We start from the raw sequence: 11,863 nt of genomic DNA, 5'->3' as shown, positions 1-11,863 counted from the left end.
GTTTCAGAGCAGAGGAGTGACCTAGTGAAAGTATGTGTTGGGAAGTTTAATTTGGTAGCCAGGGTGAAGGGGAAAGGATTATCCCAGAAAGTCTGATCTGAGACCATCGCTGTAATTTGAAGTAAAGAGGGGCAGCAGTGGCATTAAGGTAGAGACTAGGTATGGAAAAAGAATTCCAGAATGTTCATTCCTTTTATTATTTTTTTAAAGATTTTATTTACTTGAGAGAGAGAGAGAGAGAGAGAGAAAGCACATGCATGTGCCTGATTGAGTATGCATGGAGGGGGTAGGGAAAAGGAAAGGGAGAAAACCTGAAGCTGACCCTTGGCCAATCTGGGAGCCAGAGGTAGGACTTGATCATGACTAGCAGAAAGCAAGAGTCAGGGGCTTAACCGCCACCCAGGCGCCCCCAGAATGTTCATTCTTAATTAAAGTCAGGACCACATGACTGACTGGATATGGAAGAAGAAAATGGAGAACAAGTCTTCTGCTTAGAGGATGTTAATTTTGAAAATGGAAATAAAGCTGCTTAGCTATATTCCCTGCCCTCTCCCCACTATGTATAATCAATTTCATTTTCATATAGAATTATAAAAACTTTTCAATGAAAATTTTAAGAATATCCTCAAAAGAGGCTTTTTGGAATATTAGACATTTCAGTCCCTGGTGGTTTCTGGAGATTTTGGAGGCAATTGTCGGTTGGCCTCTTTTCTTGGAAGGGAAAAAATATTAGAGTAAGAAAACATGGTGTTACCCTTTATTGTTAGACTTTTTTTTTCTTCATTAAAATGGTAGATGTTTGGAGAAATAATGCCTGACTCTCTCTCTCTGAATGGAGGGCAAGCCAATGGAAAATTGTGTTGTGGGAGGATATTACCTCAAGAGCTTTGTGTTAGTACACATGTCCATATTACTTCCCAAAGCATACAGTCTCACCTTATTAACGAGTATTAAGAGAAAAGATCCCCCCCAAATATAAATACCCCAAATGTATCTGAGGGGGAGATCCCAATGTAGTGCATGTTATGTATATTATACACTGTATTCTTAAAGCACACTAGAGAAAAGAAAATGTTATCAAAATCATAAGGAATAGAGGATACTGTAATTACAAAAAAAAAAAAAGAAAGAAAAAAAGAAAAAAAATAAAAATCCACATACAAGTGGACTCATGTAGTTCAAACCTGTGTTGTTCTAGAGTCAGCTATACTCCCACAGTTTTGGTTGTAGTGAAAGTGGAAAAGACAAAATGCTCCAATAAACACAATGAAGTTTTGAGGTTTGCCACGGGGAATCCGTATCAATAGTTTTGATATAGAATTCTGTGTACCATGCCAGGCCTTCTAAATTATGTAGTTAATTTCAGCAAACAGGAACTCAGGATAAAGATTCTCAAAAGTGTGATCCTGGTTTCTCTGTTTCTGCTCTCTGGAGTTCTGGGTCACCTGGTCCGGATCTTTACTACATTAGGCTACTGCACATTTGGTATCCATTGGAGTCACTCATATGGTGGCACTTACCCTCCTTGGATTGTCTAGATGGCCCTTTGGTACCTTAAAGGTGTCCATCACTTATGACTCATCCCACACAGAGATGCCTTTTCCTTTTCATAGCTTCAAAATATACTCAGACTGATTATTTCTCACCTACCCAGTGCTACTACCATTGACAAGCCACCATAGTATATTACCTGGATTTCTAGAATTGCATTTTATGCAATTCTGTGCATCTACCGTAGCTCCCTGTTTAGTCTGTTTTTCAACATTGGAGCTAGCAATCCTGATGATCCATTCGTGTTACTCCTTAGCTGAAAATTCTGCAGTGGCTCCTAATTTCACCGTTAATCAAAGACTGAGTCCTTATAAAGAACTGGAGTTCTCTGCTACCTCATCTCCTGTGTTTCACACTTCACTCACTGCACTTTACTCACACTTAGAATATTCCAGACGTGGCAAAATGCCTTCATTTCTTCAAGTCCTCTGGAGATTTAGGAGAAAATGAGGCCAACCCTGACTGCCCTGTTTTAATTGCAAACTTTTCTTCCCACCAATTCTGATTACCTTTTCTTGTTTCACATCCCCACCCCCCTACACACACAATTCTCTATTTAATTCTAATGTACTATGTAATTATGTTTTCTTTTTTAGATCTCTTCCTCTCTCTCTCTCTCTGCTAGAATATGTGCTCTGCAAAGGTAGGGATCTTTATCTGTTTTATTCACAAATGTATTGCATTTGTTTAAAGTGGGGTCCAGAGCAGTGCCTAGAAAAGAACAGTAGATAATAAAGGAACTGTGTATTTTTCATTATTTGTGAAACTTGAGTAGGGCCTAAGAATTAAATATAGGCATGTATCTCTTATTTTTATGATATTGAGATTACATAGAAGAATGTCCTTGTTTGTAGGAGAATAAACACTAATGTATTCAAGGGTCATGAGACCTCCATTAACAAATGACTTAAATTGACTTATACAGTTTTAGCAACATTTCAGTAAGTTGAGACTATTTCAAAATAAAAAGTGCTTTTAAAAGTGTTTTTCTGGGGATCCCTGGGTGGCTCAGTGGTTTAGTGCCTGCCTTCAGCCCAGGATGTGATCCTGGAGACCTGGGACGGAGGCCCATGTCAGGCTCCCTGCATGGAGCCTGCTTCTCTCACTGCCTGTGTCTCTGCCTCTTTCTGTCTCATGAATAAATAAAAATCTTAAAAAAAAATGTTTTTCTGAGGTGATGTGGAGGTAAAGATGAGTGGTATGCATGAAGGGAAAGGAGATTCCACACAGAATTGCTTGGGTTCCTAGCAATAGGTCTTTAAAAAAAAAAAAAAAATATATATATATATATATATATATATATATTCATTCATTCATTCATTCATTCATTCATGAGAGACAGAGATGTGGAGACACAGGCAGAGGGAGTAGCAGGCTCTATGCAAGGAGCCTGATGTAGGACTCCATCCCAGACCCTGGGATCAGGCCCTGAGCCGAAGGCAGATGCTCAACTGCTGAGCCACCCAGGTATCCTGCAATATGTCTTTATTTGGGATTTAGCACCTAGTTCTCTGGGTTGGGGAGTGTCTCCTAGAACTGCTTCGGTTAAGAGTTTTTAGTTCACCACAGAACTTTCACCTTTCTGTAGTGCATAGGATCACAGGAGGCTGGGCCAGCATAGATTCAAGTACAACCTGCCCTTGTGTCTAGAATCAGCACTTTTGTGCTTCTCATCCCCCTGGTATTGAGTCTGAGCCACTCTGATTATTTTAGGTCCCTGGTTACTCTCTAACTTTCACCAAGATTCTCCACGTACCTCTCCATCTATCATATATGCTGGAAAACACCATGCAAACTCCTTCCTTCTAGTCCTTGCACACTGGAATGCTTCCCTCTTCCTGCCAGATATCCACAGAGCTCACCTCTTATCTTTCATATGTTTTGCCATCTTCTCATATTTAAAATTCCTCCTCCCTGGTTCTCCCATCTTCCTTTCTTTATTTTATTTACAGTAGGATTATCACTGACACATGATCTTATTCACTTGTTTATTTTCTCTCTCCTGAAGAAAACGTCAGGTGTGGGAAAACAGGTTTTTTTTTTTTTTAAATTGATGTTATTTTGTTACTGACGTAAGCTCAGGTTATGGAATAGTACTTAGCACACCCCCAGGTACTTGGTAAATTTTCTGCAGATGAATTAAACAAATATATCCCCCATTGTGGATAGGATTCAATGAATTGTAGAGTGTACGGGGAATGGTTTGGGATTGACCTCACCCTGTGGCCACTTAGCTAGAACCCCCTGTTTATATTTAATAAATGGGAAGCATCTGTTTTCCAAAATAGCAATATTCTTTTCAGTTCTGTCAAGGATAGTGAGATTGTCTAGAGTAGGTTATTCCCACAGAAAGTTTTCATTTTTATTCAAGTGTGCAAATAGTTTCTGTAAACATAGGTTGTAACAGGGATATTTGTGTTTCTGGAAGGGGAGGAAGAAAGATTTTCTTTTTGATAGGATCCAAAGTCAGTTATTTCTCAAAACATAGTGACTCGAAACACAACATTTATTTTGTTTATGAATCTGCAATTCGGTAGAGCTCAATGGAGACAATTTGTGTCTCCCCACTTGGTATCAGCTGGGGCAGGTTGATAGTTTTCTGAAATTTTATCTGCTTTATGCTTTATCAAAAAGGAAAGGGACCAAGTGGCACTTACTGGCTAATGGGTAACATCAGCATATGCTGCAGTTAAGAAGCAGAGCCCTCTGGAATTACCAGTTTAGATTTGGCAGCATGTTTTGAAAGAATAAAATAATAAGGAGTACTCATGTTTGTGGTAAACTGTTCTATAAGTGGGTATCTAATATGAAAGGAGAAATATATAAAAGGAGGTCTACAGTTAGGGTCATTCTAGAAGTTTGTTATTCTATTGTATCCTAAAAGTTTAAACCCCTTGGAAAGATTCTAAAATAGGAAGATTTCAAGTTGGGAGGAAACATGGCAGGGGAAAATAAGCAAGGAAAATGTTCTGGTTATCTATCCATGTATAGTAAACTCTCAAAACTTAGTGACTTAAAGGAACCATTTCCTACCCCCTCCTCCAATAATGTAGATCGGTAATTTGGGAATGGATCCAGACAGTGTAATCAAGGCCAACTCAGGCTGCAAAATCCACTTCCAAGATGGCCTCTTTAGGCACATTTTTGGCACCTCTGTGATCCTTGTCCTTTCTCTCCCCACGGTGTCCCAACTGGTAGGGCCTCTGCTGATGACTTATGCTTCTCACAACTTTTCACAACTTCTCATAACAATTTCTCACAAATTTTAAGATGCTCAGATATTTTACTTGGTGGCTTAGGGCCCTCGGAGAACATGTTCCAATGGACCCTGACAGAAGCTTCAAGAAGAAGTCACAGTATGTCACCTATGCTGTATTCTATAGATCAGGCAAGTCACTAACACCAGTCAAGACTCAGTGGGAAAAGTAGCAAAGAATTTGTAGACTCCTCTAACCTTACAGTCTGCCTTTTGGCCACAAGTTACTTACATTTCCCTGAAACACACAAAGCATTCACGTGTCCCAAAGCCCCCCAATTTCATATTTTTGTTTCAGCATTGAAGCATTTTCTTTTTCAGCATTTTCTTTTTCAGCTTGAAGTCTGGGATCTGATCAGTTAAATCAGGTCCAGATGTAAGTTTCTCAGATGAAGTTTGAGTACAATTCTGAAGACTTATGAGCCAGAGATGAATTTTTCCCTCTCCCCAACACACAACATAAAATGGGAGAACTAGGTGGGAGAACCCCAATAAACACTAGTTCAAAAAAGACGAAAGCAGAATCCTATAAACACTTACTGGTTTGTAGCAATGATGAAATCCATTGGGGCATGTGTTGTCACCTCCTTGATTAGGGCCCCTTGATTGGTCTTGCCCCTTGAGAATGATTCTCTCTGGCTACTTGCTCTGCCCTCTGGACTCTTGGTTCTGCCACTGAGTCATGCTTCCTTTTCTATGAGAAATGGTCCTTGCTTCCAGATGACTAGTTTACTTAGCCGGCTCTTCCCCCAAAGAAATTCAGAGGTTCAAAGGCCTCTTTTCATTTTGTAATTTCAGTTCAAACTAATATGATTCCTTTAAAAACTTTGTGGGTTTGTGTGTATCAAATTATAATCCACTCTATTGGTTCAAAGCCAGACAACACTTTCTGAAATAGGTGTTTTGTTTGTTTTTAAACCTCGGAGGAGGAGTCTGGATGCTTGGAGAAAACATCCTTAATATTTTTAGAGTACATTTGTCTAGGAGAGAGGATCTGAGAAACAGGACCTTATGATTTTTAGAAGCCCGAGTATACACATCTTTCAGTAATTCTTAGCCGTATTCTGATATGATTATCCTTAAGGTGATGCTTTGCTGGTAGTGTTTGAGATTTAGTGTTTACCTGGAGACCATTTCTTATTTTGAGAGCATATTGCTAACTAGAAAAACTAGGATTGGGCAGCCCCAGTGGCCGAGTGGTTTAGCGCCACCTTCAGCCCAGGGTGTGATCCTGGAGACCCGGGAACCAGTCCCATGTCAGGCTCCCTTGTGACTAGTGTGTAGGAGTGCCAGGTTAAGTTAGTGCATCTTTAGGGTGTCCTGTGAGCATCAGAGAGCCACAGAGAAGGAGAGGCAAATGGCTTGTCAGCTTGACCACATCCTCTCCCCTCCACCCATGCCGTGTCGGAAATGCAGCAACCCCGATGTGACTTCTGGCCCTGCAAAGTCCCTGAAGTTTAAAAGACAGCTGAGTGAAGATGGACGAGAGCTGCGGCGGGGCAGCCTGGGAGGGGCTCGGACAGGCCGGTACCTCCTTCCAAACCCGGTGGCAGGGCAGGCCTGGCCAGCTTCGGCGGAGACGTCCAACCTCGTGCGGATGCGCAGCCAGGCCCTGGGCCAGTCGGCGCCCTCGCTCACCGCCAGCCTGAAGGAGCTGAGTCTCCCCAGAAGAGGAAGTCTTTGCCGAACAAGCAACCGGAAAAGCTTGATAGGTAATGGACAGTCACCAGCATTGCCTCGACCACACTCACCTCTCTCTGCTCATGCAGGCTGGGATTATGTGAATCAGGCCACTCATCGCGGACACATGAATTAATACCTATCAAATGCATTGTGGAGATGAGAGCGTGAATTTATTTGTGTAGATGTGTAAATAGTGCTCCAAGGAAAAAGAGATACTGGCATAGTGTTCTGGAGCTTATCTCTACAAATAAAATAGTGTTTGTTGAGAGCCAGGGACTCCAAAAAGAATAGTGAATAAGAGCCCCATTAAAAAAAAGAAAGGTAGAAAATCACAGGCTCCTAGTTCCAGGAAGATTCTAAGCATGAAATTTAATCCAGAAGCCCCAAAGGAAAAGACTGGTGTATCTCTTCTAACATGAAAATTTCTCTGTAGTAAAGAAAACCCAAAGAAAATAAAGTGTGAGAAATATTTTTAAGCCCATAATAAATATCTGATTGCCTTAAAAAAAAAAAAAAAAAAAAGATTTTTTTTTTTTTTTTTTTTTTTTTTTTTTTTTTTTTTTTTGGAGTTTCACTTGTTTAATGGTCTGGGCTTATTTTGGAAAAAAAAAAAAACAAGAAACAAAAAAGGATTCTGACCTTTTTTTTTTTTTTTTTTTTTTTTTTTTTTTTTAAGATTTGGGAAGTACTTTACTTTATCATGTGACACCATATAACAGCCAGATTTACCAACACCCAACCACAGTGTAGATCTGAATAGGGAAGATGGCTCAGAAATAGCAATCTTATTAATTCAAGTACTGACCTTTACTTGATAAAGGAAAACGGTTTTGATGACGGGTTTATCAGTTTTAAAACGCAATTCTATATAGTTCTTGTTTTCTTAAAAGGACTACTGTTTTGAACCATAAACAAAGTACAATTTATTCACATAAAGGAACTGCAGCTGAAAACAAGTTTAAAAATTCCCATCTCAGTCTATTTTTCCCTTCTCAGCATTGCAAATGCTTCATTCCAACATATGCTGAAATCCTCTGCATCTCCCATACCATTTCCAGAGGAATCCCTGGAAAGTAGTGAATGTCTGTCTTCCTTCAGAAAGACACAGACAACTTGGAATTTTTCTTATCACATTCTCTAATATTTCTACAACTTGCACTTTCTGCTCTTTTAAAATGTGCTTCTCTTTATAGCATAGCAGAAAAAAACATACCACTAGGAATCTGAAAACCTAGATTCTGGGCCCAGCTAAGGCAAAAACTAGACAATAATCCTAAACAGGTCATGAAACTTCCCCAGCCCTGCTGTTAACTGCAAAAGGTAAGTCCTATTTGTTCAGTCCTTTATTATCATTTATCTTCACAATAACTATTAGATTTATATAAGGCAGCATTATACTCATTTTATATGGGAAATTCCGTCTCAAAGAAGTTACACAATCTACCTGAGAGCTCACAGGTGGTAATATGACACAGCTAAACTTACAGAATCTCACTCAAGACCATAGTACTGGTTGGTACACATCGTACTCATAAGTTAGTTCAATGGATGAAGCAGCAACTTCCCAGGTCCCTTCCTGTGATCAAATTTTAAGTTTCTTCTTGCAATTTTTTTCCTTTCTCCTTCCAACCAGCATTTAAATTAGAAAACCTATATATAATTTGTCACTAAATTTCATTTACCATGGTTCTCTGATTTAACCCTTCTTCACAATTTCTTGTATTTCTATATTAAATCCAGAGATGTTACTTTTTTGTTAGCTCCCACGACTGCGTGCCTCTCTGAAAGCTTTTGGATCTATCTATCAAAACAGAGATTGCTAAAATTTTGTAAATACCAATTCCTTTTTATAATTTTAAGAAGTTATTCCATATAAAAATAAAACAGTTCAAAACAAGAAAAGTCCTTTTATTCTCTATAATAATAAAATATTCTATTGATTTTATAGCACTTTCCTGTCTGCTTTCATTTGGGATATACTGTTATACCCTTCCCTTGTAAGTCAGTCTCCCTTTCCCTTGTAAGAAAATATCAGTCATAAGAATTAGGAAAACTCTTACTTTCACAATTCCATAAATAAACTAGAAGAAATAAATTAATCACCTAAATTGGACGGCAAAATTTTGTTAAATGAGAGACTCAGGACATTTCCCAAGAGGTCCTATGACCAATCTAAAAGCTGATGATATATGATGTGCCTAAAATTACACTTTAAGTTTTTTATTTATAATAAATTTAGATATGTGCTGATTAGTCTTGCTGATATTACATATAAACATATGCGTAAACTAAATTAAACTTTAAAACAAAACAAAATTCATTCTATCAGCAATCCTGAAAATTCAGCAAAGCCCCATAAATAGTACGCTTTCCCAAGAAGGGAGCTTTAAACATTCAATAATTTGTATAATTTAACATGCTGAAAACAGGTCACGCGAATGGGAGTACATGTAGGAAAAATAATTTCAAAATTTTCTTCATTTTGATGATATTGCTTTCTTGTCTTCAGGAGGGCAGATTTTGACTTCAAAAGTGACAAAGTATTTGAGAAGGGATTTTACATCTTTCTGTTCTAAATAGTATTCTTCTGCTATTTTCTCAGCAGTCCATGTTTCTGGATAAAGTTTATGATTATTGAGAAGTGTCAATGCCTCTACAATAGAAATTTTGCCTTTGGGAATGTTCTTAATATTCATCATGCTAAAGTCATGGCCTTTTACCAATCTCAACTCCTTTGGCTCTTGACGTGTTGCAGCATCTTTTACCTGCAGAGAAGATGCGGGATCTCTGGAATCAACATACACATCTCTTAGTAACGACAGCAGTTTGTCATCTTTCCTGTCGATTTCCTCCTTAATTTCTGGATGCTGGCTCATCTGCTCCCGCAGGAAGCTCTTGGTGGACGGGTGCCTGGGGGCGGGCGACGGCTTCATCCTGCTGATTTCCCGTTCCGCCCGGTTCTCCAGGTTGAAATTGCGGAGCGCGCGAGCCGCGGCGGCCCCCATCTCCGCACCGCATGACGTCCTCCGGGGCCGCCGCACGTGGGCCAGCGCGCGCCGGCGACCTCGCGGACGCTCCGAGCATGCGCGCTGCGGCCCCGGATTCTGACCTTTGTTATGCTACATTTCATGGAAAACCTAGAGGCCTTAGGCTGAGGCCATCGAGCTCCTGGGACAGGGTGGGAAGGAGAGGTGGAAGCCGAATGAGACCATAGGGCTGGGAGCGGAAGTAAAGGGAAAAGAAGTTGGCTTTATTAACAGCAAGGCCTGGAGGAGAGGAGGGAAACAAAGCGAAGGGTTCGCAAACAGACCACTCAAAGTGCCTTCCTACGCATAATGCTCGCGTTATTAGGGAGCCTGCTTCTCTCTCTGCCTGTGTCTCTGCCTCTGCCTCTGTGTGTGTGTGTGTGTGTGTGTGTGTGTGTGTGTGAGTGAATAAGTGAATAAACAAACAAACAAACAAAAACCAGGACTTAAAAACTCTTATTTTTAAATCCAGTGAGTCCTGGTTTCTTTCTTCTCAGTTCTGTTTGAAAGCTGAACAATTTTTAAAAAAATTCTCTTGATGTTATCCCCACAGCTATAATGAGCTGATTGTCACTTTTAGCATTTTATCTGGAAATCTCTTTAGATAAATCCTTCAGTTCATTAGGGTTTTTTTTTTTTTTTTTTTTTTTTTTGCTTGTTGCAAATTAGAGGGAAGGAGACCCGTATTACCAAATCTTCAACCACTACACAATAGAGTGTACTCTTTTCTCCAGCCTCTGGTCACAATTTCCTCATAGTCCTTCAAGCCCAATGAACCCTTTCCAACTTTCTGCTCAACGCTGGGTCCACCAGCCAATGTTCCAGGTTTTAGGTTTTTGTTTATGACATCCCATTTCAGGTACCAAATTCTATTTTGTTTAATGCTACAAAACTACACTGACGCCTGATGACTTAGAACAACCATTTCATTTTCCTAAGGATTTTCTGATCTAGGAATCCAAACATGGCTCAGTGGCCAGTTTGTTTCTGATCCATTTGCAGCATTAGCTGAGGCATTTAGAGCCAGTGAATCCACTTAACTGGGTTCTTCACTCACATATTCAAGTGCTTCTTGGCCTCTTTCTCTTTCCATGTGGTGTCTCCAGGATTTCTCCATGTGGCTTGATCTTCTTATATCGTAATGGTCTCAAGGTAGTCAGACTTTTTATATGGTGGCTCAGGGCTCCCACATAGTGTTCAAAGAGATCTGGGAAGAAGTTTCAAGTTTACATTTTCATCTAGTCTCTGAAGTGCCAGAATAACCTATCTACTATGTTCTACTGATCAATCAACACACCAAGCCCAGCCCAGACTCCAAGAGAGGGGAGTTAGACTGGAACTCTCAATGGGAAGAATAGTAGCGAATTTGCTGCCTCAAGAATTTAGGTGTTGAGAGGTGTTGGTGGTCAATTAGATTTTAGGATTTTATTCATGTTAAGAGTATTTAGGCATTATTTACCTTTTATCACCTGTCCTTGAATATGATTTTATGTTGTGTTGAAAAACCTACTTTCAGGAATTTGAGGGGTCAATGAGGGACTAGAGTCTGCTATAGAGTTTTTAAAGCTATCAGAATTTATGTATGTATTCATTAGTTTTGCTCTAACACTAAATTTAAACGAAGGGAAGTTGGGTCATCAAAATATCCAAATCAATTACCACATTTGCTGAATATTCCCAGGCACTGAGACACTGGATATTTGCTTAGCTGACTGATGAATCTTATGGAGTGTCTGGCTTTTCTTGAATTTCAGAGAAATAGAGGATTTATATCTTAACCCACAGATACTGCATATGTAGGGAAATGAAGCCAAAAAGAGCAGAAACAACCACAATCTTATATGGCTCTGGTTTAATAGAGAAAAATGCATGGAGGGCTTACACTTTGGTCTTTGTTCCCACAGTCTGGCTAGTGTCATTTCTGCAACTCCCTGCTGATATAGGAGGAAATAGGATCTAGGACCCCTGATAATGAAGACCCTTTGGGAAAGCAAGAAAACTCCTATTCAAAATCCCCATCCTACATATTTCTGACATTGTTTTGATCTTAAAAATTTTCCTAAAATAAAAAGGAAATAAGATAAAGTTACTTTTCCATAACTTCAAGACACACTTAAAATTACATAAAGGGAACTTTCAAGACACATTTCTAATTATAATGAGAATTTTGAGATACATTTCTGTCATCAATAATTAGAATTACACAAAATTTTTTTTCTAGTAGGCTTGTGAGATGTCAGATCTTTCTGAAAAAAAATTGATATACTTGTGTATGCATATTAAAACTTCTAAACATGTTAAAGGAGCATAAAAGCAACTTGTTCACCAGGCCAATTTTTTTTTCTGT

At 39.3% G+C, this 11,863-nt stretch overlaps 2 protein-coding genes across 2 annotated transcripts; one reads left to right on the top strand and one right to left on the bottom strand.

The window, feature by feature from the left end:
* The first annotated feature begins 6,164 nt into the window (after window positions 1-6,164).
* On the top strand, window positions 6,165-6,965 carry LOC121476771 (microtubule-associated serine/threonine-protein kinase 4-like). The gene has a single exon (XM_041730829.1). It carries the CDS (start codon window positions 6,165-6,167, stop codon window positions 6,621-6,623), a length of 459 nt encoding a protein of 152 aa, XP_041586763.1. The 3' UTR covers window positions 6,624-6,965.
* A 202-nt stretch (window positions 6,966-7,167) lies between these two features.
* On the bottom strand, window positions 7,168-9,582 carry LOC121477167 (NADH dehydrogenase [ubiquinone] 1 alpha subcomplex assembly factor 4-like). Its single transcript, XM_041731397.1, has one exon. The coding sequence runs from the start codon at window positions 9,493-9,495 to the stop codon at window positions 8,968-8,970; it is 528 nt and encodes a 175-aa protein (XP_041587331.1). The 5' UTR covers window positions 9,496-9,582; the 3' UTR covers window positions 7,168-8,967.
* Window positions 9,583-11,863: the final 2,281 nt, after the last annotated feature.

This window comes from Vulpes lagopus, chromosome 16 (assembly GCF_018345385.1).
Source record: "Vulpes lagopus strain Blue_001 chromosome 16, ASM1834538v1, whole genome shotgun sequence".
NCBI lineage: Eukaryota > Metazoa > Chordata > Mammalia > Carnivora > Canidae > Vulpes > Vulpes lagopus.
Note: the sequence above shows the minus strand (reverse complement) of the source record. Positions and strands in the feature narration are given on the sequence as shown.

Bases quoted from the DNA above. Each gene is read 5' to 3' on its own strand.
- LOC121476771 (XM_041730829.1), top strand. From the start codon at position 6,165: ATGGCTTGTCAGCTTGACCACATCCTCTCCCCTCCACCCATGCCGTGT.
- LOC121477167 (XM_041731397.1), bottom strand. From the start codon at position 9,495: ATGGGGGCCGCCGCGGCTCGCGCGCTCCGCAATTTCAACCTGGAGAAC.